The 27,584-nt window shown below is 43.4% G+C and overlaps 1 protein-coding gene across 4 annotated transcripts in view; it reads left to right on the top strand.

Annotated features, from left to right (window-relative positions):
• Positions 1-22,046, top strand: part of opa1 (OPA1 mitochondrial dynamin like GTPase) — a 34,266-nt gene extending 12,220 nt beyond the window's left edge. For all 4 annotated transcript variants that reach the window (XM_035647360.2, XM_035647359.2, XM_035647362.2 and 1 more), the window contains 12 exons: positions 1,008-1,072; positions 1,308-1,384; positions 2,461-2,626; positions 2,926-3,078; positions 3,320-3,428; positions 4,457-4,536; positions 4,727-4,867; positions 5,081-5,197; positions 5,302-5,395; positions 5,704-5,814; positions 19,739-19,810; positions 19,982-22,046. In XM_035647360.2, coding sequence (XP_035503253.2) covers positions 1,008-1,072; positions 1,308-1,384; positions 2,461-2,626; positions 2,926-3,078; positions 3,320-3,428; positions 4,457-4,536; positions 4,727-4,867; positions 5,081-5,197; positions 5,302-5,395; positions 5,704-5,814; positions 19,739-19,803 — 1,178 coding nt within the window. In that variant the 3' untranslated portion in view covers positions 19,804-19,810; positions 19,982-22,046. The remainder of the gene's footprint in view (positions 1-1,007; positions 1,073-1,307; positions 1,385-2,460; positions 2,627-2,925; positions 3,079-3,319; positions 3,429-4,456; positions 4,537-4,726; positions 4,868-5,080; positions 5,198-5,301; positions 5,396-5,703; positions 5,815-19,738; positions 19,811-19,981) is intronic.
• The last annotated feature ends 5,538 nt before the right edge of the window (positions 22,047-27,584 follow it).

The following is a 27,584-nucleotide window of genomic DNA, read 5'->3' as shown; positions in this document are numbered from 1 at the left end:
TATCACAGAGAGGATTAGCTGATTCTTAAACCTTGTTATGGATGGTCGTGGATGTTTATGTTTTAAAGCCCGTCATGGTGCCAGGCATGTTTCGAAAGTGTGAATTGACATTGTAAGATTTTATTCATTAACTGATGTGTGTTGGCACCTGCCTTCATCCATTACACTGCACAGGAAACAGATGCTACTGTTCCAGATTCTTCCTCTTCCTGGTGTTGCCCTCACTCAGCTGACCTTGCCACACTTTCCGCCTTCTCCAGTTCTGCCGTCCAACTACAATTAGTCCAGACAATTACAAGGCCATTGCTGACCGCACAGCTGATTTATGAGCATGAGACTGCAGGTCCCACAGGCACAGTGTGCGGTGTATCGATCCATAGCCCATCAAATCACAGCTGGCCTCGATCGTCCGTGCTTGGCGCCACTGTGGCCCCACAAACCACCAATTAGCCTAATCTCTAGCTGTGGAAAGGGACAGCAGGCTGTGTGCGCGCATGTGTGTGTGTGTGTGTGTCTTTCTGTTTGTGCATAAGTGAGGACTAAAATTCTGACTTTTGATGAAGTGTGTGTGATTGGCCCCATCCCCTTTCGTCCTAAGGGACCAGTTAGAGAGTGTGTGCAAAGTCCTAAACCACTTTTAATAAAGGATCTTCACCATTAGCCGTCTAAAAGCTGTCCATATATCATACAGAGTTAAAACAAAGCTGGCCTGTTCATGTTTGCTCACTGCCTGTTGCTTATAGAGAATTACTGTTTAATGAAGCGTAACATCAAAGGTGAAAAGTGATAGAAACGAATGAGATGAATTTCATCTAGGCATGACGACAGACACCTGGCAAATCTCAAGGAAGGTCAATTCTTTAAGGTTTCGTTTCTAATGAGGCTTTGTACTATATTAAAGTATAACGTCACAAATGTTCAAATGTGAAGTTGAAGATTCTTTATGTTGATTTTGACACTGTTTGTTCAAATCATATATTTATTGTCATTGTCCCTCCTCCCCTCAGCATCCCGTTTCAACTTGGAGACGGAATGGAAGAATAACTATCCTCGTCTCAGAGAGCTGGACAGGGTGAGAGACTAGCACAGGAAGCCCTCTTCCTTTATAGAACATAAAGCTGAAATATAAAAGAAAAAAAGACAAAAATAAAAGACTAACCTTCAATAGTTGGTGTGTGTGAAATGTACATAGCCACAACTTTTAAAGCATTCATTTTAATCCAAAAGAACAGATAGTTAAGGTTTACACCATGGACGATTCTCCATCGGCATGTGATATTAATCCAAATGTGCCTTGTATTTTGCAGAACGAACTGTTTGAAAAGGCCAAAAACGAAATCTTGGATGAAGTCATTAGTTTGAGTCAAGTGACCCCACAACACTGGTAAGTTGATGCTCAGTTATAATACATATAATCATAATGCCACTGACAGTGCAAGATTCTTTCCTCCAGTTAAACCTTTTTATTTGGGATTTGGACTCCAACTTACCAATTACAGTCTTTCCTCATTTGTTTGAGTCAGATGTCACTTGTCACAATGTAAATGTTGAATATTATTTTTTATTCACCCCATGTAAAATATTGGTCTTAACTAGATATCACTGTGAACCATGAGCTTTGCGAAATTTAACCTGGAGGCGGTTACATGATGTATTTGCAGCTGCTGCTTACAATCAGACATAAGTGGAAAGATGTTTTTACAGCAGTCTGTCGTTCTTTCTCTGAATGAATTTACCTGTGCGTGAATGTATAGTTACAACTCACCCCCAATGAGGAAAACCTTGATAAAAGAGATGTATGCGTGGTGTTGTTGTGGCTGTCCCCGGTGTGCGTCCCATCGGTTCCGACGGATCAATACTCTGATGTATCGCCCTTGGACGGGAACGGGTGGCCCTGTTAGCCAGCACTATTGGAGAAAGTGCCTATTGACAGTGAGGAGTGCTATCCTGAACAAAAGGGGAGACTAATGAAATATGAGCGTGTGTTTATGATAAATGAGAGAAGTGCTACACTGCCCTGGTCTCAGGGGAACTTTGGGAGGGTTTTGTTCCATTGTCACACTGCTGTGGGGAAAGATAGAGAGGGAGAGTGCGGGTGCTTTTAGCTACTAACAGGGTCAGACTGAAGCTTTATCAGGATCTACAGTCAAGTGCAATCACAGTAGCACCGACTACACAAGTGAAAGCAGCTCAGCCGAGGCTGATCCCTCTTCACTCATTGTTTTCAGGTCCCACCGGGTCACTTAAACGAACTGAGCTGGACACCTAAAAGCAACTTTGATCAGAGAACTCTTGCTTGTTAGATCTATCTTGCATCTGAAACGAAAGATAACCAAAATATAATATAATATATTTATTTTTAAAAGCATTTTACTAGGTCATAGAACAAAGATTGCAACAAAATGTTCCAAATCATGTTTCTCTGGAAATCACAAATTACAAAATCTTTGATCCCTGAAGGGAGGCCATCCTACAGAAGAAGCTGTGGGAACGAGTTTCCACCCATGTAATTGAGAACATCTACTTGCCTGCTGCCCAAACAATGGACTCCGGCACCTTTAACACCACCGTAGACATCAAGCTCAAGCAGTGGACTGACAAGCAGCTTCCTCACAAAGCTCTGGAGGTAAAGCAGACTGTGTCAATATAACTGGTCATATTGTACGGCAGATTTTTAAAATGAGACACTGATTATTACAATAAATTGATTCTATATGAATTGGTGAATGATAAAGTTCTTTTTTTGTATTTCTTTCTGATATACATTAAGCTACTGTCAAAACTGATTTATTACTGAATGATTTGGTATTTTAAGCACAATGACATGTTTTTGTCACAGAACGTTGACTTTGTAAGAAATATCAGCCAATGGCCCAATGTTATCATCATCCTGTTCTTTCCCCACTACATTTGTGTCCGCCTCAGGTTGCCTGGGAGACGCTGCAGGAGGAGTTTGCCCGCTTCATGGCTGAATACAAAGGCAAAGACCAGGACGACATTTTTGACAAGCTGAAGGAGGCTGTGAAGGACGAGAGCATCAAAAGGCACAAGTGGAATGAACGGGCCATGGACAGCCTGGTAAACACTCAGCAAATCCACTCCCTCTAGGCACAAGGATACAGAGGTTGAATGTGCAACTTTATTTACTCCCTTCTTAAAGACCATTTAGTCACCGTGTACCATGAATTACAAAGAAACTGGTGTTGAGTTCGTGCTAACAAGTATCATATCTGGTACTGAACTTATTATGTATTTCCTTGTCATTAAATCACAATACACAGCACTGCAAATAATGTGATTTCATTTGTGTGTTTGTCAGAGAGTAATCCAGCACAATGCCCTCGAAGACCGTTCCATCACAGACAAGCCTCAGTGGGACGCAGCAATCCAGTTCATGGAAGAGACGCTGCAGTCACGCCTCAAAGACAGTACGTCAGCCGTGATGGCTTAATTAAACTTCACACCCACTGCTTATCACTCCTCTCTTTCTTTAACCATGTGGTAATTTAAAATGGTTCTAAAATGGTTCATAGTCCTGTGTAGTTGGAGAAATATGACATAAATATGGTTCAACATAATTAATGGTCATGCTTTTGAAAATGCTTTTTTTCAGATTTTTCTCTAAAGCTGTTTTCAGACATGAACCACAGAAAATTTCATTTTGGTCTGGACATTTTCCAGAGTTTGACGTTTACATATGAAGAACACAGCAGGAGATTGTCCAAGTCAGACCTGTTCGCACCAACAGGATAACTTAAAAACATTCTGCAGGGTCTGGGTAGAGCATGCAGGAAGCAGAACAAGACGATAACTCTGTTGCAGAAAGCTGTGTTGTTGTTTTTTACAGTCATCAGCGCAAATTTTACTAAGGTGCTGGCAGTTTCTGGAAAATGTCTGAAGAAACATTTGCAAACGTTTGCGTTCTCACATACAGTTCAGGAAAATGTCTGGATTTCAGTGCATGTCTGAAAGCAGCTTTAGATTTTGTTGCAGTATATCACTGTGTGGTTCATCCATTTTATTTTTGCAAAGAGTGTGTTTTGTTTTACACCTCTGCTTCTGGTTACATGTCGGCATCCAAACACAGTTGGGTCAGATCCAATTGATTTAAGTTTAAAAAATAGTCTTTACTGAGGAGTCACAGTCAAACATACCTGTTCTGACGTCCAACATGGTTTAATATAATATTATGGCTGCCAGTGTTGTGGGTAGAGAGTTAAACATGTCACAGACATACACGTCAAGTAGATGGATGGTCACAATTTCTAATTCCTCTGCATTATCTATGTAGTGTGTTAGTCAGCTTCACTGTCACTGCTACGGACTCTGTACCATAGAAAGTCACGATGCAACCATGAGATTGTGTTAAATACTTGTGGCGGTGGAAACCATCAGTGGATGGAAGACTGAATGTATTTCATTCTCCTTAAACTTATTGTCTTCATTATTCTTGTAGCTGACTCCGTAATCAAGGATATGGTGGGTCCAGACTGGAAGCAGAGGTGGCTGAACTGGACGAATCGCACACCAGATCAGGTCAGAGTTTGAGGTGTCTCCCCACATTCCTGGACATAAAAGTGCTGTTATTTTAGAGGCACCACATAGACTTAAAAGTGAAGGGATTACAGAGCTTTATAGAAGCACACGGTGCATTAAATAATCCTCTACATCTAAACAACACACTTGCTGCTCACTTCCTTTTCTTTGACCTTTGTCTTTTTTTTAGCACATTCGTAATGAAACTAAAAATGAGCTGGAGCGTTTGCTGAAGCTCCACGAAGACCACACCGCCTACTTGGCCAATGACGAGGTCACCACAGTGAGGAAGAACCTCGAAGGACGAGGGGTCGAGGTTGACCCCGTGCTGGTGAGAGAAAAAAGTGTTCGAGCTTTTAAATGGAAGTTTGATGATTGGAAAATATAATTGACAAAATATGTCAGCGGTATGATGATTAATAATAGTTTTTATTAAAGTCTTCATTGATGCAGCATGTACAAAGTGTGAGCTTCATTGGCCCTTTGTATTATATCTGCCACCCATTAAATCCCAGAGCACTGACTGACTTGTTTTCCTGGACAGATCAAGGACACGTGGCATCAGCTGTATCGCCGACACTTCTTGCAGAAGGCGCTGTCCCACTGCAGCCTCTGCAAGAGAGGTTTTTACTACTACCAGAGACACTTTGTTGACTCTGAGGTAAGGAAAGAGGATCAGTCATCTTGACTTCTCTTTCTTATCAACCTTCTTCTCGCCTGTGTCAAATATCATTGTGTGAAATTGCTTTTTTGTTGTTGCCCTAGCTGGAGTGCAATGATGTGGTTCTGTTCTGGAGGATCCAGAGGATGCTCGTCATCACAGCCAACACTCTCCGACAGCAGCTCACCAACACTGAGGGTAAGGATTGGGGTCTTATTTGTCATGAAATACTTATTTAAAAGGAGGACAACCTTTACTGCTGGCCTGAGCTTTGTGATATTATGTACCCAACCAAGTTCATTGATAATTCAATAAGGAAACCAGCTTGCTCAGAAACACCCATTGTGAGAAGAGACAATTCCTCTCTCAACCACTTTAATGATTGCTGAATCAAATGATTGATCAAATAATTAATTCGCAACACGCACAGAAAGAAAAAATCCAATGCATTGTTGTCGAAATGGATATTGATTGTTATTCTTAATATGCATCTTATGTCCCCTCAGTGCGTCGCCTGGAGAAAAATGTGAAGGAGGTACTGGATGACTTTGGGGAAGACATGGAGAAGAAGACGCACCTCATTACTGGCCGCCGAGTCCAGCTGGCTGAGGATCTCAGTAAGACACATAACACATTCAAAAACAGACGCTTACTCAGAAAGCAGAAGTTAAAATGTGTAATCTTAAAGTTGTCAGTAGGTGGCAGTGGTGCTTTAGGAATCTCTCTATTGACAGAGTCTGATACAGCAGGATTCATTTAGTAAATGCTTCAAGCTGATACACTACAGGCAAGTTAAAATAACCTGGATGTCGAATGTGCAGCTGCTTTAAAAAGCTTCTATTTACTACTGTTTTCTCAGACTATTGGTTTAAAATATTTGCCTGAACATACTTGACTTGACCGTTGACGTTCACACACACTCTCACACACAAGACATTTTCTTACTCTGAAAATCCATGCATTATAAAGTTATGTTTAGGTTTTACACTCATTAGGAACAATCAGATTTTTTTCCTGAATTATCCAAAGAGAATTAATCATAATTTTTAAAAAATGACGACTGATAGAGGTATCATGTTGTAAAGACCTACAGGTGTGTGTGTGTGTGTGTGTGTGTGTGTGTGTGTGTGTGTGTGCGTGCGTGTGCGTGCGCGTGCACGCGCTTGTGTGCTAGTTGGTTTAGTTTGGTTGATCAAGACTTAGTTATCACCTTAAGAAAACACACACACCCCTTCATTTACTTTTTTCTTCTGTTACTACCAATGTAAACACAACTGTGCACACATGTATTCATACAAGAACAGGATACATGATGTATGTATTGTGTTTTTAAAAAACAACAACATTAAGAGTAAAGTACATCCACCATCACACATGCACACACACACACACACACACACACACACACACACATACATATATACATATTCATACCAATGAATACATACAGGCACAGTCAAACACAGGGGGGCTGTTTTTACCTTTTCTGCAGTGGAGTCTGGTTTTCAATGACACCAGCCTAGAGGAGAGGAGACCAGTGCACACTCACACACACACACAGTCAGGAATGCCTAGACCTGTCTGGCCTTGCAAATCCTATAAGGCAAGGTGATCCCAAACTTTCCTAAACAGGCATGACGTTCCCACTTCCCACTCCCCTCAGCGGTAGATGTGTGAATGTGGTTGAAATCTGTCATGGGATCCTATAGGGTAGAAATGCACCTGTTCATACACACACACACACACACACACACACACACACACACACACATATACACTGAAAGGCTCATGAGATCCAGCATGGGAACCCTGTAACTTTTTCTGTGTTTTTTTCAGAATAGCAAACAAGGACTGAAAGGCAGCTGGTTCTCTGTCAAGGTGACTTGTAGAGTCAGTGGCATGTTGAATTTTCTGTCACAGCACAGATTCTGATTCACAAGTTTTCATAAAAACCTTGTAGTTATTCCTTCCTGCTGACTGAAATCTTAGGATCAGCTTTGTTGCATCCAGCATAAGAAAGATAACCTTGACTGTTTGCCCTTTTGAACTATATTAATCACTACTTGTTGATTTTTGTTAGTCGGATCTCTGCTCTCTGGCTGTTCACCTCTTGAGTTGGGACACACTCAAGGCATTTGATACCACCTTGTGGCCAAAGATGCACTCTTCAGTTCTCTTGTAGTTGTGTTTTTCCTGACCCACATCCACTCCATCCTAAAGTTCTTACACTACTTCTACTACTTGTGAAACCACAACATTACAGATTTGTGTCTGTCGAGGAATGTTTGTTGTAAGAACTTCTCCATGTCTCTCACCTTACTTCCTGCTGTTCTTTATAGTCCACTGTAATTTCCCTCTCAGCTTACCGGTATTACTTGATTTTAATTTTATGATGATGCCAGGTTTTTCTCTTCCGCCTACCAAGTAAATGTGTGTTCCAAAGTTTTAGCTTTGTCAATCTGTGAGGTTGAGTTAGTGGGTGAGTGGAGGATCGGGGTCATTACATCTCTGACAATTTGCACAGGGATTTCTGTGTAATGCAGCCTCGACCCGTGTGTGTGGGCGTGGGTATGTGGGTCCATCAGTCTAGACTGAACTGCATGGCTGATGGGCTGACACGACTCAAAGCACATAGTGAGCAAGCTTCCTTGGAGCAAAGGTTTTTTGACAAACAAAAAAACCCCACTTTACTGTGTAAAAACTTTAAACTTTTAGAGCTCTTTAAATGTCTTCAAAAGTCTTGGTGCAGTCGTGTCCAAATACTGCATTTACCAGAGGCTAGCTGGAGGAAAAACACAGCTATGAAAATTCAGCTGCAGCATGTGCACATTTATATGCACATAATTAACACTTTAAGAGTGTTTGTCCAGCACCACAGTCTGTGTGGTTGAAGATGCTATGAAACTCAACTTTTTGTAAACAATCTGATTTTGTGAAATAAATATTGTGTAAAAAAAAAAGACTAAAGGCTTAGAAGCGATTATAATAGTGTCCATGTGGCAGCTTCTCCACAGTCAAAAGATGTCGACAATTCAACATTTTCTGTTTTTTTTATTGTTCGAAGAGAAAAAAGGGAACATTTATCACTTTGTTGTCATTGTTGAAAATTATAATAATTCATTTATTTATATTGCATCTTTGATACGAGAAATGCAGCTAAATCTGCTTTAAGACAAAGAAACTTCATGCACTGACTGCTTCACATAAACATCACAGTTGAAGTGCACAGCAACCACCTTGTGGTGGGAAACAGAGTTGCAGGGATTGGCGGCTCCCTCAATGCCCTACAATGTGATTTTTCATCAGCTGGTAATACTGTATACAGCAGGAACATGTTGTGAAGGTTTACCGGTAAAGGTTATACCTCCTCCCGTTGTCGTAGTATAGAGTCTGTACTGAAAAACAGATTATTTCAGTCAGTGTAGTGTGTTTACAAGAACCACCAGTGTGTTTTTTTAAAATCGGGGGTTAAAAACTTGAAGAGTTGCTCATTCTAGCCCACTGGTGTACAGGACATTGTTTTTTGGGCACATCTTTATTTGAAGCAACCTTTGCCAATGTATTATGAAATCATTGTTCCTCAGAGCTTCTGTGCGCGTATGCCCCCCCCCCCCCCCCCCCCCCCCCCACACACACACACACACACACACACACACACACACACACACACACACACACACACACACACACCACCACCACCACCACCACCACCAGTCTTCAGCCCTTTAAAAGACAGAAGGTCAGATCGCCTCAGGCCCAAACTGTGGCCTGACCTCACGGGTCAGCCAGCTAATTCCATAACCTACTTGATCCAGGTACCTTTCTTTTCTCTCCTCATCTATCTGGATCTCTCAAGTCAGTTTCACTGCCTCTGTCCCTGTCTTCACTTTTTCTCCCTTGACAGAGGAGGAGAGAAAAAAGGGAGACAGCCCTTCATATAAGAAAGGGAGGGAAGAGAGGAGGGAAAGTAGGGTGAGAGAGGAGGAGGGAGAAAGGATAAACATACTTAACAAAGGCAGAAATGTGTTCCCAGGGGCAGTCGGCTGTTTAGCTCTATCTGCCCCTACTCGCAGACTGGCCCAGCATTGCTCAGGTTACAAATACAGGTCAGGTGTGTGCGTCAGCGAGTGAGTACGTGAAAGCACCAGCAATGAGTGGTACAATGTACATTGCAAAGAGGTGTGTGTGTGTGTGTGTGTTTGTCAGCATGTGCCAGACCAGCTGTATGGCATGGTGCCGTGTCTGGAGTAAAGCCCAGCCCTAATGTGCAAGCACAGGCCTCTTCGGAGACCACTGGGATGTCGCTGGGCGGCTTCATTGCCCCCTCAGAGAAATGTTGGTGTGTGTTGTACTGGAAAAAGTACCATTAAGCCTGATTTGAGAAAGTGCGCTGGTTTCAAGAGTGGTTCCAGACTCACCAGCTACTCTGTTTTGAAGTGTTGGTTGTCATATCTAATACTGCGAGACACTGCACACACGTGAACATTATGACGGCAGCATTTTGCTGTAAGGTTTGCGTCGGCAAATTATGTCAAATGGGGTATTTGTCATTTATAACATATAGAGGAGCTTTCAGTGGGATTCAACATCAATGTTAACTTCAAGGCTAATGTCAGTTTAACCCTTATTGTATCGCGACAGTATTATTTTTGTCTTCAGACCTCATTACCTTGTCTGTGTATGCATGGTCCCTTTTTTTTTGTCTACTGGCGACCCACAGTCGTGCTTCGCTTGCAGTTTTGGTAAATTTGTTGTGTAAGCAGCAGTTGTATCAGTTCACTTTTTTCTGTCTGCTCCTCTTCTTACTCTGTCACATGAGTTGGCTGCCACACACACACACACACACACACACACACACACACACACACACAGAGTTTCTTATTGACAAGTTATTACATCAGCCTTTCTTCAGTGTGAAGTTAAAGTCAGTTTTCAGTTTAAATCCTTAGGGCAAGGGGTTATGTGAGAAACGGTACATTGTGTTTACCGATGCTCGTACTGATGGGAATGTACATGTCCTTTTTGTTGTACTTGTTTTGTTGTACATATGAGAACATATAATATTTAGACCACAGGGAATTTTTTTTGGGCAAAGGGATGCCAATTTGGCAGTTTATCAGTTCTTCAAAGAGCCAGCTTAGTGTTTGTGGATCAAACAGGCCTTGGCAGATCATTTTGAGTTCATATTATTAATGCATGTAATAGCAGTAAGACCATCAGTCAGTCAGTAGAATTATTTGTTCAGGCAGAGGGAATTTATAAGATGTACATTTATTGCTCTCCCGTAGGGGGAAGTCAAAGATTCTGCCGCCTTTGGGATCATAAATCTGGTCATAGTTGAGATCTCTGTCCTTACTGTGAGCTGCATTGTTAAGAAATGAATCTCTCTTAGAGGTTAACAAGTGTGTCTTGGATTGCATCAAAGAGAAGCTTTCATTTTTTAATGGCTAATTGAACAGAATCAGCAACACAAACAGTCATCTGCTGTATTATATACTGTAGAGAGAGATTTCAGTTTTATTTTTATTAGTTTGGAAACATCCTGTACAGTACATTACGTTTGAAGTTAAATATTTCGCAGCGTTTGCATTGTCAGTCGACAAAATCCAGTCCATTAGTGTCACGCTTGGTTTGTTTGCATATTTTTGCTGGTGCCGATTCAAAATAAGGAACACCTGGCCAACAAACAACAATAAGTTCACGTCTTCGCTGCAGGCTCATGGCTGCTGATGAATGCAACAATGCGCAGAAACTTATGGATTTCACCTTTTGGGCCGAGGCTATTTGAGAGTAAAGGAATTAAAGGTGTCAAGTGAATGTGCTCTCGAGAACAGTGATAATGTGTGAAGTGTTTGCATGTTTGCACATGCCGTCACTTTCTCCTTTTTCTTTATCTTGTGTGGAAGCGGAATACAATAAAGCTCTGGTTGTCTGGGCTTGCTCACCGGAATGCCCTCTCAGCCTCACGCTCACTTTGTTTCCTTTCATCCTCCCCCTCCTCCTCCTCTGAGCGGCTTCCTCCAGAGTGATTAGCGAGGGCTCAGTGAGAAGTGCTTCTCTGTTCTCGTCTGCTGTAAGGGATGACGTATCATCTCAAGGTGTTGTGTACACATGTGCCTGTGCTCAGGAGGGAGAGACGCTGCTGCTGCTGCTGCTGCTCTTGCACAAACCTTGCAGCTGGTTCATGCTTGCTCTGTGGCTTTAAGGACAAGTTCTGTTCCGAGGTATTAATCTCTCTGTTACTTCGGTGGCCATGCTTCTGAAATCTAGATTATTTTGATGCTATTGACAGTGGACACTGTCCAAACGCCCCAAGGAAAAAAGGAAACAAAAAAGTTACCCATTTTGTTTCAACACAGTGCGTTCAGGAAGTATTAAGTCTTTTTCAAATGTTGTTATTCTGCTTATGTACAGTATTTAAAAGGAAAAAGTGTGAGACCTCAGACGTCTTTCCAAATAATGTCTGGCTGATAAACTTCATCACAGGTGCACTACAATCAAGGTGCAAAAACTTCTCCAAAATCAGTGTGAGATATGAGAGGCACTTGAGCAAAATTTCAAAAGCAAAGTCTCTGAACATTTTTTTTTTTAAATTGTAGTGCTTCCTCTGGTTTTTCCTCTTTTTACATTTATAAAATTCTATCAGGCTCTCTTCTCTTTTGCGCAGATCCTCATCCACATGTTTGAGAATGAAGTTTTCCTGTCACAGTTTGTCCACATTCGGATCTTTTCTAAAAGTCGAACTTTAACAAAACGAATAAAAGGACATGCCACACATCATTTTTTGAAAAGTTAAGTTTCCTGTAATCCAAGCTAATTTTGGGGGGTGGTTTGAAAATACCACTTTATTATAAGTGGAATCAGGCCAAATTGGCGAAAAAAAGGTTAAAACTTTACCCACATCATTATTGACATGGTCTGCGTCAACTGGTCTGCCTCTTGGACCAGGGGGAGGATTGGTGCAGTAAAATAGTGTACAGACTGTCGGCGTGTTGCAGATTAATGCCCTTACATGCACTCTTACCTAGGTTTGACCTGTTTGAATTATTCTTTCATCTGTTTTTTTTTCTTCTATTTCTCCATCTGTTGTGTTGTCCACATGACTCTCGCACATTGCCTTGCTTCTATAACTCCTTCCTTGGCTCCTGTTCTTTTGTCTTAATCTCCCTCTCTTTTCTCCGCTGTTCTTACTCTGTCTGTAAAACTCATCCGCACTCTTCCTGAGCACAGTCTTCATTGTCTCCGATTTAAATAGTCACTAGTTGTCTCTGGGGCTTTGGAAACCGAGAGGCTTAGCAGTGTTACAATGTAAGTTTCTTTTTTCCCACGCAGGAGGAAACCGCAAGCTGCAGTGCCGCTGCCAAATGATCCATTTTCTCCCCAGGTGTGTCGAGTACACAAACACTGGATCAGTTGTCATAACACGGGTTTAACTGAGGCGGTCCCTCCGTTGGATCCAACCTCACTCTGTTTACGTTGTGCGAAAGTGGTTTCCAGAAGGAACAGACGTACTATATTTTTCGACTGCAAAGCACCGCTAACATCTGTAATTATCTTGAGTATTGTAAGTATCGTAAGTAGCACATCTTATGACAGCTTTATTTGCACTGTATCCACTACTAGATTAGTGAAGAACAAGTTAAATACAGTGTGAAAGACATCTTTTGTCCTTAAAGCTGGTTTACCACAACAGGATCCCTTCTTCAATTATAACAGATTTTCTACTGTGCTTGTTTCGATGCTGCCCAGATATAGTTTCAGATATTCGATCACCCAGGTCATGCTTTCCATAATATAGTTTTTGAAATGGCCTTGCATCGCTCCAGCGGTCTGTGTTTCTCCCTTTTACCTAAGCTGCTTTCAGACATGCATTGTAGTCCGCACACTTTCCAGAACTTTTCCTGCCAGCCCCCCGAGTGAGCCCACGTGAGATATATAGCAGAAAAAATCTCCGGAAGATTCACAGCAAGCATGTCATGTCATGTCATGTCATGTCATGCCACCTGCAAGCTCTACCCAAAACATGGGAGTCTCTCTCCCATCTCTGCTTCTCTTCCTCCTCCACATCTTCATCGCAGCTGCAACCAGCCCACCTGCCCCCATTTACTAAACTTATGATCTGCTTCTCTTTCCACTTTCCCATCACCCATCTCTTCATCTTATTCTCTCCCAGAGGCTCGTTCTCGCTTCCTCCCTTCCCGTTGTCACATCCATCCTTCCTCCCTCTCTTGTCATAACCAAGGAATGTCTTTCTAAGAAATTGTGCACAGACATATTGTTTGCAGTTTTTCGGAATCTGTTTTGTACAGCTGGCTGATCACAAGTGTGATTAGTTGGATAAAGCAGAAACATTAATAACAGTAGTGAAAATGTGTTTGTACTCCAAGGTCCCTGCAATTTAATGTCTTCTAAATAGCTCACATTTGGTCCCTATCAACTTGGCTGTAACAGATTAAGTCAGTTGATAGACCATCTGCAGGTGATGTGGCTGCTTCTGAATATACTCAAGAGGCCCAAACTCAGGAAATGACTCCAGTGGTCTAAGGAAGTAAGAAAGAAAGGAGCTGCGTGTTTTAAACAACCAATCAAGGGGCGATGATGGAAGTGGTGATAAAGAAATGGACCTGTGAAGGCGAATGTAAAGCCATCTTTCACTCTCCTCGGGGGCCAGTGAGAGCGCAAGTGTGGGAAAATAGGAAAGAGAAGGAGGTGTGTGATGGGAGAGGAACTTCAGCATCGCTTCTGTTCAGGTTTTTCCAGCACAGTATGGCCACCAGGGAGCCATTCCCACCGATCCACTTGCCACTCACACACACATCCACACAGAGATCTGACATCAGGTGCTGGTTAAGATGAGGTAATAGGAAAACCATACACTCCCACTTTAGAACAGATTAGAAACATGCAGACTTCAGGTTGGAATTTTCTCATGTCAAGACCATACTGCCCTAAGAGGCTAGTCTGACTATCTTCTGTGATTTATTGTTGTCATGTTTATGGAGATTTTAAGTACGGGAAAATACTATAAAGTGTGTTTTTCTTTGTGTATTCATTTTACCTTTATCGGACACTGTGCCACTTTTTTTGAGGCACCGTTATTACTTTGTCTGCTTCGCATTCGCAAATACATTCACCTGCAGTCCAGTGACTCCAGCCTACAAACCTGAACAGGCCTTTTCTGGAAGCTCACAGGATTTCCAGGTGTTTATTCCTCAGTGTTTAATGGACGTGGAGATGTTTGAGGTCCAGAGCAGCTGGACACCAGAATTTACTCAGGGGGAAGATGTATTTTCTCTCTCTGTCATCTCGTTTGATCGGGTGGTCTGGGGGTCAGCGCTGTGTCAAGAGGGAAGTGAGACCAGGTGATTAAAATCCGATTCTTTACATTAAGGCCGAATTATCACCAGGACTGGATGCAAGTATGTGTCCTGTGTTTGTATTGTGTGCTCATTCGAGTTTGGACAGCTCGGTCCACACACACACATATACACACACACACCTGTGGCTGATCCTGCAGAGGAGAGTTTCTCTGAGGGATTATGACAGGATCTCGGTTTAAACCAGAGTTGTCAGCCTCACATCCTCAGGCCCATGTGGCTTCTCAAGATTGATTGCCACTTAGCCTCAGCACAGGCCTCCTCTCGAGTGCAAAAGGTGAGTCTTGGAAAACTTCAGACCCCAGACTCACTGTGATTTACACCATGAGTCATAAGTAGACTTACCGTCTCAGACCTGGTCATTTTTTTAAGAATGGTTTGGGGACTTTAAGGTGACTGTTGACTGCTATATTTAGATGATGAATTCCAGTTTGTCTGCTTTTCTACTGTTGCATCATTTGCATTTACTGTTACATCTCCTCTGTCAGCAAGCTCCAGCAGGCCCAGAGCTAAATCCACCATCTCCCATCCTCATCTTTACAACCCCCTGCACTAAAATCTTCAAGGTTCTGTTGCTTCAAAGGCACAAGCAATACTCGTCAATAAAACCTGCACCTCACCTGGTTCTTTCAAAAGATGGTGAAGATTTTTTTTGGTTTAGTCTGCCCCCTGAGTGACCCCGTGCTTTGACCTGTTCAGGCCAACGTGCGTCTCTCTCCAGGTTGGGTTGCTCTCTCCCAGGCATCTGTTTTCTAGATAAGACCCGCGAGTGTGAGGACTGATTCATTGCTCTGTCACTGACATGGCGTTCGGGCCGTCAACGTTACCGCTCTCCCTGTGTCCACGTCCCCCATGGCCCAGTCTTTATAGCGAGACAATCCAGATTTAGGGACAGATCAAGCAGCATGCCCGGAGAAAATGGCTTTTCTGTTTGTTACATTAACAGATCGTCTTTCAAAGAAGGAAGCAGCAGGCCGTTTAAACATTCTGCGTCTCCACCTACACTGTGACCTTGGCAGTCGTGAGATATAAAAAAAGTTTTTTCATGAATTATGGCAGGGTGGGACAGGAACTAAACCCTCCGCCCCACTGTCTCCAGTGACCATACAGAGAACTGCTGCTCTCTTGTCAGTAGAACATTTCACAGCAACATGCTTAAGTTGCCTCAACCTTGGCACCAAACTTCATCCACTAAAATCTTTCTGTTGTCGCTTCTTCACGTCAGCCATCTTTTCTTCACAGTTCACTCCCTTTCACATCCAGTAAAGAAGAGTAACCATCTCCCATTGGAAGAGGATTTTTTTCCTTCTATCTCACAATATGTCGCCGGCCTCCCTGTCGTCTGTTTCTCTCCTCTGTTCTCCCTCTCCTCTGTGGTGGCTACTTGTCCAGCAGGGCCACGCAGCTTCACAGTCTAATTACATGTCAATTAAAGGATTTTTGGCTCGGCCGTCCTTCTGCCAGCGCTTCGGCCGTAGCAGGCTTAGGGGACTCTGCAGAGTGAGAGTGAATGAGATATCATTTCATGTGGAGATCAGCCGAGAGAAGGCCTTGAAAAGAGGGGATTGGGGGAAAAGGCTCCCCTCACTTTCTTTGAATGGGCGAGAGTCCCTCCACCCACGGCAACACCACACAACACCCAGCATCTTAAACAAGGGGCCTCTGGGATAGAGGCCAGAGGATTATGGGAATATTCATGACCAGATAAAGGGGTGAGCGGTTGAATGACTGTGTTTTGGGGCTCATCTCTTAGGTAAACAGGAGCCTAAATGGGGTTTTATATCGCTACTCCCACTGCTCAGAGAGGAACAGGCCGCAGTGACTCTGTCCACTGTTTAGTTGGGGTCTTTTTGCATTACCACAGGGTGGTGAAAAGAAAAGGCTTGTTGTGGCCTTTTCTTTTGGTGGCAAACAGATGGTTTGGGGGAAATAAATATCAGTTTCTCACAGTTTTTTATCCGCAGAATATTGGCTTTTCTGAAAGATGCCATTCACATTCACCCGTGGCCCCCTGGGCTCCTGAAAGCTGCCGAGGGCTGGTTATAAAGTCATTAAGCATCCTGCTATGAGGAAATAGTTACCGGGTCTTGCTATCTCCCCTCATGGTGGAACTTTAATATGCAGGGAGTCAGGTGCAAGTTCACCTTAAACTGGAATTTAGATCAGGGTAGATGGCTGGTCCTTTTATCCATGTTGGTGGGCTCCAGTGCTGAGGAAATCCAAAACCTCTAGCAGATTAACAGCTTATTCTTCATATTTAGTTTTTAATGTATATGGTGTCATGTTAATGAAATGAAGATGGGCTTCAAGGAAAGGAGGTGAAAGCTGGCTGGCAGTGGGTTGTTAGGGGTTCACCTTGACCAGGTATCAGCGCCTAACTGAGGCAGAGGCCACAGTCTTAGCTAGTCCGTAACGTCCTTCCTCAACAGTCTTTGGGGTTTGTCCTAAATCAAACGATTCTCTGGGTGATCAGCTCAAAAAGGAAGTGTCTGACAGTAGCTCAACCTGGTCAAGCCTGAATGCTGTTTAAACACTGAATGCACCTTGGGGGCGTCTAGTGATCAGAGGGTTCCTGGTGTGATCCCCAGCTCCTCCAGTGTGTCCACGCCTCTAAGGAAATGTTTGCTAAAGGATGGGCTAGAGAAAGATTCTTTTTTTCCCCCACCATCAGCTTTCCCAGCCAATCTGGGGATTCAAACCAGTGTCTTTTTATGTGATCACTAGCCCTTTAATCGTACCTGTGCACCTACACTGCCCTCAGTGCTTGGCAGATCTCGGTGTCTCTGCCCGACAGTTGCCATGTTCGACCCGCGTTCGGCAGTCTGCATCTGACACGCTGTGGCTCCTTCATGCACTCTATCGTCAGCCACATCTAAACCCCGTTAAAGGCTTTGAAGCTTGAGCCAGGGGATTTCCTGCATTTTGAGGATCCGACAGTCGGTACCCTCCTCTGTACACACCAACCAAAAACCTCCACACCCTCACATCTTTCTCTTCAGGTCAGACAGACGTCGTTAATCCCGCTCTGATTGGCCCGGATTGAGTTATATTGTCATGTGGTCACGGTGTGCAGCCCACATGGCTGAACTCTTGTCAGTTGCCTTTGAGCCGTGCCCTGCGGTGGGCTGTGTGTTGGAATGGCGTACCACAGGGTTGTGTTTCATTCAGCCCCACACCTGCTGCAGCGACTTGTCAGCGTGCCCCCCGACAGGCCCCTTTAATGCCCCCATTAGGTGTTCTAATCTCCCCCTAACTCTCTGCCATTTTGCCGGAGTGTGTTAACAGAGTATCAAAGGCTGGGGATTTATTTTTTATTTTTTTAAACCATCTGCCAGCAGTGAGTGTGTGGGAAGGTGAAAAGAGGCGGAGGTGGCAAGACTGCAGAGCTCTTACTGGTCCGTGCACGAGTGTGAAAGAGAGTGAGACAGTCGGGGCCGAGCATTTCTGGCTGTCAGTCATTTTTTTTTTCCCTCTCAGTTCTGCCCACCTGTCCATACGCGTGCGCGCCTCCCGTGTTATCCAGCACTTCTGGGCTCTGCTAGTGTTTCAGGTCGTGTGTGGGGGTGTGCCTGCATCTCTCCCAACAACCATTTGCTTTTCATCCATCAGGAAAAGGATACCTCGGCAGCCGTGCTCCCATCAAAGGGGCTGCACACAAGCCCCTGAGTCAGATATTTTGTTTCCAGCCAAAGCACGCACAGAGTTATCACCTTTGTGCCGACCTGAAATGGACACTTAGGACATTGTTGCTCACAGGTCCAAACCACAAAGATTTATCTCCCTCAAAACTGACAAGCCTTTTTTTTTTTTTTTAAATCTGTGTTTTCATTGGAATTGCTCGTAGGAAAACAGTGGACAATGGGTCGGCCGTGGATCTTGTGCGGCTGATTGATCAAGATACGGCAGTGCTAGTTTGTTCTTCAGAGCCAGTGTTTGAATTTGTGCTTGGGGGGGATCCAGACAGATTAGCGAGGGTGACGGGGAGGCTGGGGAGCCAGCCAGGCCCGGAGCCGCAGCTGGCACTGCGAGCCTCGGCTTCCTTTTCTCCGCGTTGGCCCGCAGACTTCCCTCAGCCACTGTTTAATCAGCGATTAAGACTGCTATAGATGGCTCGCTCGTCTCGTGTGACAGTACATGTTTGGTGCAAGGATTGCCGGTCTTATGCAGTCGTCGGACAATAGGAGTGTAATCATGAAAAGAAGTGACTGTTTTTCCAGTAAATTCCCTCCTTTCATGTGAAGTGTTGTTGTTATGGTATCTCCTTATGTCCATTAGCAATGTGCCCGGGAGGTACATACCATGAAAAAGGGAACGGTGAGAGCTTTGATGTGGTCTGTGCTAACTGGGAAAGGGTCTACAACTCTTCATCATCGGATGTATGAAGGAGGTCTGCCCGGAGGTTTGGCTGTCACTGTCCGACGGGAACCATCTGGTGTTCTGGTGAAAATATTTGAAGGGATTCCTACCTGCAAAAATCCAATTCTTCACTGGGAATTTGTTTCCAAATTGTCTCTGTTTTAAGAACCGATTCACAACCAGCTTGTGTCGTTTCATTTAATACTTATTATGCTTTAGTGACTTACAGAAGTAGAAAAAGAAGAACACATGTCCATTATCAATGAATAGCTGTTGTTTTCCTGACTGATTGATTAGTCATTTTATTCATATGATATCAGAATTTTTTTTAATTTATTTTTTTTTTATCTGTCACCATTTTCATAAGTGCAATTTGTTATCTTCAGATGTCTTACCTTGTCAAACCAACAACCCCAAAAAAAGGTATTCAGCCTACAAGGTCTGACACTGGTTATTATTATTTATTTGACAGTTACTCTGTTCTCAATTGACGCATAAATGGATCAGTGTATTAATTCCCATTGAGCTGATGTCTTCTCATATCAATTGTCCAATCAACAGTCCACACCAAAATATGTTCTGTTAACAATGATTTTTTTTTTTTAAACAAAAGAAATTTGATCATTTTCATATTTAGGAAGCTGCCCCCAGATAACAAGTGTTCTATCTGTTTAGAAAAGCTTGAAGAAATTGATCAATTAATCGACAGTGTTTCAGCTCTAACAATGTGTTTGTATTTGTTTTAAATATAAAACAAAAACATTTTTTTTGGTGCATGTCAATATTTGGTGTATTTTTCACTCTGCAGAGAAAGTTCGTGAGATCCAGGAGAAACTTGAAGCCTTCATAGAAGCTCTTCACAAGGAGAAATAAGGAATAGGTAATTGTCTCTGTCATCCATACTTTGGCAGGAAACAAGCATGAACCAAGACACTGACTTATTATTCAGTTATGACATGAATTTAAACGATAGAAAACATTTACACAGTATCAGTTCTGTCAAAAAGACAACTGACAGCTGAATGTATGTTGTTTTTTTCCCTCTTTACAGAACGCAAAAGTGAATTTTTGGATCACAACCGAGAAATGCACTGAACAAAGACGAGTAAATGTGTAAATGACCATCGGGGGCCCCCCGGCCCTGCCTCACCACTCACCTGAATTTAATCTCCCCCGACTTGGCTTCCTGTTTCCCTCCCTTAGCACTGATGGAAGGATGAACCTGAACAGATGGATAAAGATGCTTTTCTATTTTTTTATGTGGTTTTTTTCTCTTTCTTCTCCCTCTTTTCATGTGAGTTGTCCCACGTCACGAGGGGAACCTCTGCACAGGAGCCCTAAAACAAACACCGTAGACCAGGAGGGAAATGAGTAGCTTGCATTGCGCTCTCAATAAATGAGGATTGTGTACATGTTTATCTCCCCACTTTGTTATTTTTGTTAGATTTTTGTTTTTTTCTAACCTGTGGCGTTTGTAGACACATGATTACAGGAGTGTGTTTTAACTGATCTGTGTACCAAGAAACACACTGCACTGGTCCCGATGGGTGAAATAACCTTGAATTTCACACCTTTATCTCACCTTGTGCTCATAAGATGCACCAAGTTACGCAGCTCTCAGGCTCAGAATTTGCCTCTTTTCAGTGTTTTTTAGTTGCACCAAGGATCCAAAGCACTTAAATTATTCCCCCACGCTTCATCTGGATTCTCCATTCTCTCTTCACGTAACCCTCAATGAAACTTTAGTTCCCGCAGATGTTCTCAACTTAAATCTTAAAATGAAGTGTAGAAAGTAACTACCTGGTTCAATATTCAGCTTCCTCTCCGATCTATTAACATACCATCAGCACCTGAACATTTTGGAAACAATATTATATATAGAGTTCATTTATTATTTTCATCTAATGGGGTTTATTTGACAAAGTAGTATGTTTGTATGTCTGCCAAATGCACACAATGCTCCGGTCATGCCTCTGACTCACGTTTTGTCTTAGTGAGTCTGTGTGGTGCTCCGTCGTCGTTAAAGAGTTACATTTCATCGACCGTGTTTCAACTGACAGACAGGATTAAAACCTCCATAAGAATTAACGGCACGCCCTCTTGAAAAATGTAAATTCCGGGTGTTTGTAGATCATTGCTGCAGCTTTCTAATTGATTATGTGATCACCTATTTGTATAACATAGTACACGGTTATACCTATTACTACGTTCAAGATGTCATTACTCAACATCCTTGTTACATCATCAGTTAAAAATGTTACTCTTAACGGTTTAGAAACACATCAACAACAGCTTTGTGAGGCACACATCATTAGATTTTGAAAAAACAATTACACTGTCAGTTGTTACCATCCACATCTCTCCGTATGTCTTGTATTCAGGGGGTCCGGTTTCGCAGGGGTGGGACGGTCATTGTGACGGTCTGTACTTCTACAGAGCAAAGGTACCTGAACTCCTCCGCTCTCCATCTCCTGTGACTGAACTGATCTCACGCCTCTTGCTGCTTTAGCGATTAGATCACCCCCAAAACCAGGAATAATGTACAGAGACTGTCCTCAAAGTCAGGACAAAAGGATAAATATAATATTCTGGTCGGTGATTTTATCTGAAAATGTATATTGCATTTGTCACCGCCATGATTCTTCCACCTGTTGCTGTCAAAAGGCCGAATGTTTCCCCCTTTTATTTTACTTCTTCCTCACTCATCAACTCTCTTCTTATTTCACATTGCACCGCGCTCTTTGCACCTCCTTCATTTGGACCATTATGACTCCTTCCACCACCCATGTAGATTAAGCTGTCAGGGGTTGAGAGAGACTGTGTTCACCCCGTCATTCATTCACATGTGTATATGGGCATATATGAATAATATGCTGTGCATTGTGTACAGCTCGTGTTAAGCGGTTGTCATGGAGCTCATCATGTACAGCACGCGCACGCAGAGCGAGCAGCTTGTATAACAGAATCGGTGAGTTGAAAAAAAGTGTTTTATGTTGTAGAAAGTAATGTTTGCATGGTGTTACCCCATCAGATGTGCTTTATTTATTAATTTTGTGTTTGAAGGCAAATAAGTGGAAATAAAAGTGACATAAATAAAAAACAAATTTTTCATCACATCAGTTTGTCCTGGTGCTGTTGTGTGCATCGTCACCCAGCTCTTTATTAACAGTTTATGTTCGTGGTGCGTCTGCTGGTCAGTCCACCGCCTCGGTCCAGACTGAGACGTCTCAATAGCCCATCGATGGATTGTCTTGATTTTGTATGTTGCATACGAGGAGAATTATTTTAGTGGATCATTAATACATCATTACTGTTACATAAATGTGAAGGTAGCATTTGATTGTTTTAGTCTGTCGAGTTGGAGCAAGTTGTAACTGTTGTATACAATGTTTGGTAATTTGATTACATAACGGTGCATCATTGTATCATTTTATTTTTTAATTTACATTTGTTAAAGAGGAAATTGTCATTATAATGTAAAAAAACTAGTTGCAGTGTAATGAAAATAGAAAAACAAACACTATCCATGCTTATATGGGTTTATTAATTCTACCTGGGTTACCAGTACGTAGACTCCGGTTATCCCACGGCTGCTTGCTGCTGCATGCAGATGCCCTGTGTGCCGATGACGTGCCGAGGCCTCCGCTCCAGGTCTGGGCAAACCCTCCGAGTATTTAACTCTGCAGGCTGTTATCTCGTCCCAGAGCAGGCTGAAGACACGGCGCAGCCCAGGGCAGGCAGGCAGCCAGGCGGCCCAGGGCCTGTCTGATTAATAAGTCAGAGTCCAGAGGTCCCACGCTCCTGGGCATCCTCTCTCCTTTCACAAGAGTTTGGCTGTTACAGCATCTCCACATCGCTCCAAGGGCAGCGCTGTGTTGAGGGAGGGTTATGCAGGAGGGGTGGTGCAGTCCTTCGTGCGATCACCTGAGGCTTTACACATGAAGGTAACTGCCCCGCATGGACACGCCGCATTCTGTGTGTCTACTACATTCCCCTGAAAAAAAACAAGAGAAAAGGGAATGAAACAAACCTAATGACTTTGTAGCAGCCGTGAAAAGAAAGGGGGAAGAGTCAACCTCCTGCACACGGCCTTTGTGCAATCAGATAGCCACGTTCTGGGAGGAGGGAGGCCGGCCGGGACACACTACACGCCATTAGCATCTGCAAAGGCCGTCACATTGACTAATAGCCAGCGCCACAACGGCACAGTGGTTCAGTTTGTGTTTTCCCTCAATCCCCTTTATGCCGGTGACACAAAAGCAGCCGGCCCAGACCTGTCAAATGTGCCACAGCAGCGGACGTGCACAAAGCTTCATTTCTTGTCTTTCTTGCTAAAAAGAAAGGGCCAATCTTGTTGCTTCATTTTTTTTAATCCCCCACCTCATCACAGAGACAGATTCTGGGGATTTGCCAGGGGGGAGGGGGGGAGGGGGGGGGGGGGGGGTGTTGCTTGTCAGTATATGATGAAAACCTTAAATAAGTCTTAGAAAAGGCAATAAATTGTGGGGATGGGCGTTTTTTGGCGGAAGCAGCGGTGTTAGCATTTGTTTGCCTTCCTGTTGGCGGTGCTGGCTTTGTCTTCGTCTTTCTGTCTCCTCTCTGTGGGAGAGGCAGAGACTTTGGCAACGAGATGAACGCACATGGCCTCTCCTCACCAGCACCAAACAGCTGCCTCAGAGCATCCTCACGTGGCACATTGACCGACGCTTTAGTGGTTTAAAAGTTCCACTTTGCCGATTAAGTGTCTGGAAATTTGAATTTGGAAAAGAAATTACTTATTAAAGATCCAGAAAAACTTCTCATGATCAGGTCCTAAATCTGAGCAGTCGGGTCCAATATGTTGTGAACACAGGCTATCAAACCGTTTTGATTGTTTCACTCCAGAGATGTTACGCATTTTTAGTTTCATCTGACTACAACGGTTGATTAAAACAATCAGATTTGGATCATGCTAACAAAGACTTTTGTCTGCATTTCTTTTTAATTGTAATTCCACATGCATGCAGAGAAGGCCAATGTTTTTCCTATTATCAGTGTCAATGGTAAATGCACTGTTTTGATACTTACTGGCCCCCTTAAAGTGCTTTACACTACAAGACACATTCAGCAATTCATACAACGCATCCATACAGAGCACTGTATCCATCACACATCATTCACACACAGTGTCTTGCCCTGGGAGGCTTCGGGACGCGGACTGGAGCCTCGGAGCAGGGGATTGAACCACCGCCCTTCTGGTAAGTGGATGTCCCGCTCCATCTCCTGATCCTGATGAAAGAGACATGTTTTTAGCTTTGTCAGTGCATTTTTCAGATAATCTGATTGATTTTTTTTTTTTATATGCTTTGTTTAAGCTTTGGCATAAGGTGAAATTCCTCAACCCATAGACGGAGTGCTCATTTCCTGGATGACTGGGTTTGACACACTCACCATTACAAATTCTAACGGCACATGAGACACTCAGCCACATGCTCTACGTGTACTACGCACACAAAACTCACTGTATAACATTTGAGCAGACACTTTAATATTTGGTATACGACAGATTCTGTTGATTCTCAGTACACGAGAGGATGTTTGAAGAGATGCTATAACACCTGTGTGTGACAATGACTTGGCCTATGAGGGTCACTTATCAGCACTTCATCCAACAAGTGCAGATAAACAGAGCGCATGTAAATCTAACACTTTGCACCCTGGGAAACAAACTGCCACTGTTGAGTCACCACAGATGAATCTTATCGGAGGCTTGTTGAAGCAACAGGCTTCCTTCTCCGTTTCAGCCAACAAAACCTCCTACTGTCCCTGGGGCCCGCTGCTTTCTGCCCTGCAGAGAATAGCGCCACAATTGGCCTTTGTGTTCATTATGTTTGAGGCATCTTCCCATTGCACTGTGGGGTCCATTCCAAGGCTGAATTAGGCCCGTGGGGATTTTAGCCAAGTCACAGAGGTCAGTGACCTTCCTTGTCATACCCCCGACACACACACACACACACACACACACACACACACACACACACACACACACACACACACACACACACACACACACAGAGCACTGTTGTTTTTTCTGTGTGAGCTATAAATTATGGCAGCACTCAGTGCTTACATTTTAGTAACTTAAAGAGGCTCGACCGTGTGAATCCTGTGGTGGTCCTGTATCTATGTGTGTGTGTGTGTGTGTGTGTGTGTGTGTGTGTGTGTGTGTGTGTGTGTGTGTGTGTGTGTGTGTGTGTGTGTGTGTGTGTGTGTGTGTGTGTGTGTGTGTGTGTGTGTGTGTGAGACACTTAGCCACAGTTTCCACGGGGGTGGCAGGGCAGAGGACGACTGTCCACCAGTCCAATGTGACGTCCGCCCTGAGGAATTCGTGAAGTGACCTCATCGTCTCTCACGGTGCCGGACTTGAATCGGGGCCATTGTGGAGGGAGATGTTCTCCATTAATAAATTCCGGATGGTGTGAGTGTGTCTATATTTTCCTCCTAATCCCTCCAGATGCAGGGTGTCCGCTCACACACGGGGTCGCCCGCTACACAAGGGAAAGAAAGAAAAAACGAACACAGAGGCAGGACTGTCATCTCCCCACGGCTTAAAATATCACATTAAAGATTAACCCTCACATCAAGAATCATTGTTTGGTTTTTACTGTGAAAAGCCAAAACCTGCATGAAAGAGCTATTGTTTTTCCAAATTGCTACCAGGACCACTAAACAGCATCATACTTTTTAAGTTTAAGATTTTTACTTTTTAATACACGAGGAAAGGGCCTTGCATATTATCTGCAGGTTACAACAACAACATTGTACTGACAAGACAGACTCATTCAAGTAGTAGAATCTCCCTAAAGATTCAAGACACTGTGCAGGATCCTCTCTTTATTATTGGTCCCATTGGAGAGCTCCGCTGGCAAACTTGTCCCTTAAGATTTTCATTCCAAAGTGCAAGAAGTCTGTATTGTGAATGATTAAATGAGAATTTATTAGTGATGCCATAACCGTAAGTAAATGGGACCGCAGTCACCTGCAGCAAAACAACAAAGCCAATTGGCTGATTTGATTAGAATTTGGTTAAACGTGTCATTTCATTGAAAAATAATATCACAAAACACAGATTTGAAAAAGATTTTTTTTTTTTTACTGTGTCGTAAAATCTGCTCAAAATCACTCGGTTCATACTGATAGTCATATATTGGTTACCCCCCACAAACATCACACATGTAGAAGTGCATCTGAAGTGTGAACACTATTATAAAAACACTGACACTTCCATTTAAGCCAAACCGCCTCAACAAGACGGCGGTTGAAGTTGGACTGAGAGGTAAAATGCTGAAACAGTGCGAGAAGAAATACAAGTGATGTGTGTGTGTGTGTGTGAAAACCGAGGGGCTTGTGGAAATGTCCTGTGCAGAATGGCGATATGCAAAGTTGCCATGGAAAAACTCATCGTCGCTCAAACTGTTTCTTAATCGAGTGGAGGTCTTAGTGTGAGGGAGGGACTCCGGGCTTTTAGCACAAGGAGCGGGCTCTGGGTTTGCATGGACTTAGTGGGATTATGCGAGCATTCATGGCAACCAGCGAGGCCAGCAGGTGAGGCCTGCGCTCCGCTGCCTTAGCCTTTAGGTAAACACAGAGAATCCCGGTCTGCGTTGCCAGGCTGAAATTGTATCTGTCCACACTATTCACGTCAGTCAGGCTGATCTGCCTCCTCCCGCGGAGCCGTGGGGACGGGGGCCTGCACTTGTTGCCGGATGGGGGACACTGAGGACCGGCTTTCATCAACTAAGTGCCAATGCGAGGCCGGACCAAAAACGGTCTGGTGACATTACTTGACTGGCCGTCAATAGTATCTTAGCAGGCGCTAAAACCAAGAGCAAACACGCAGCGTGGCTGAGCGTGAACGTTTGAGGCCAGGCGCCGCGGCATTAGCAGCATCTTGTGTTAAAGTTTGCGAGCTTTCGTCTTTCCACAAGAAACGCTGATCTGATTTTCCCTCAGCTTATGCTTTTAATTAGATTGGCATTTTCAAACAAGGCCTGTTTTACATGTGTTTTGGGAGTGAAACAGGCTTATGGTACAGGAACAGCTCAGTTGTTTCCCCGCAGTAATTTGATTTGAAATCCCTGACATCACAAGAGATTAAGAAAAAGAGAATCGCCATGTTGCATATTGAGTGCGGTCAGGAATTCTTCCACATAATTATCAGACATACGAAATGTTTTTTTTTCTCATGACCACAGTACAAATAAGCGTTGATAATAAGATTAGAAGAGATGTTGAGCTGAATGAAGACGTGATGCATGATGCATGTTAAACAGAGGCGATTTATTGACGCAGATGTGTAACAAAGAATGCAGCGGCTGAATCAAAACTAAAACAAAAACCCTGTCACGATCATTGTGCGGCTCCCCGAGAATGAAGTGAATTTTTGTTTGACCATTTCTCTGTCTGTCAGCTTGTGACTGTGTTCTACCAACGCTGGTCGCACACTTTTGTCGGCGGAATGTTTTCCAGACGTTAACTTGTGACTTCATTGTTCGCCCCCGCGTATTGGACAACTGAACGAAACTTTTTAAAGTGAAATCCATCTCTGCGGTGTCCTATCGTGTCATTGTCGTGCTCCTCCTCCTCTGCGGCCGCTCTGTTTGTTCACCTGCTGG

Source organism: Scophthalmus maximus, chromosome 13, assembly GCF_022379125.1.
Source record: "Scophthalmus maximus strain ysfricsl-2021 chromosome 13, ASM2237912v1, whole genome shotgun sequence".
In the NCBI taxonomy this organism is placed as follows: Eukaryota; Metazoa; Chordata; class Actinopteri; order Pleuronectiformes; family Scophthalmidae; genus Scophthalmus; species Scophthalmus maximus.
Note: the sequence above shows the minus strand (reverse complement) of the source record. Positions and strands in the feature narration are given on the sequence as shown.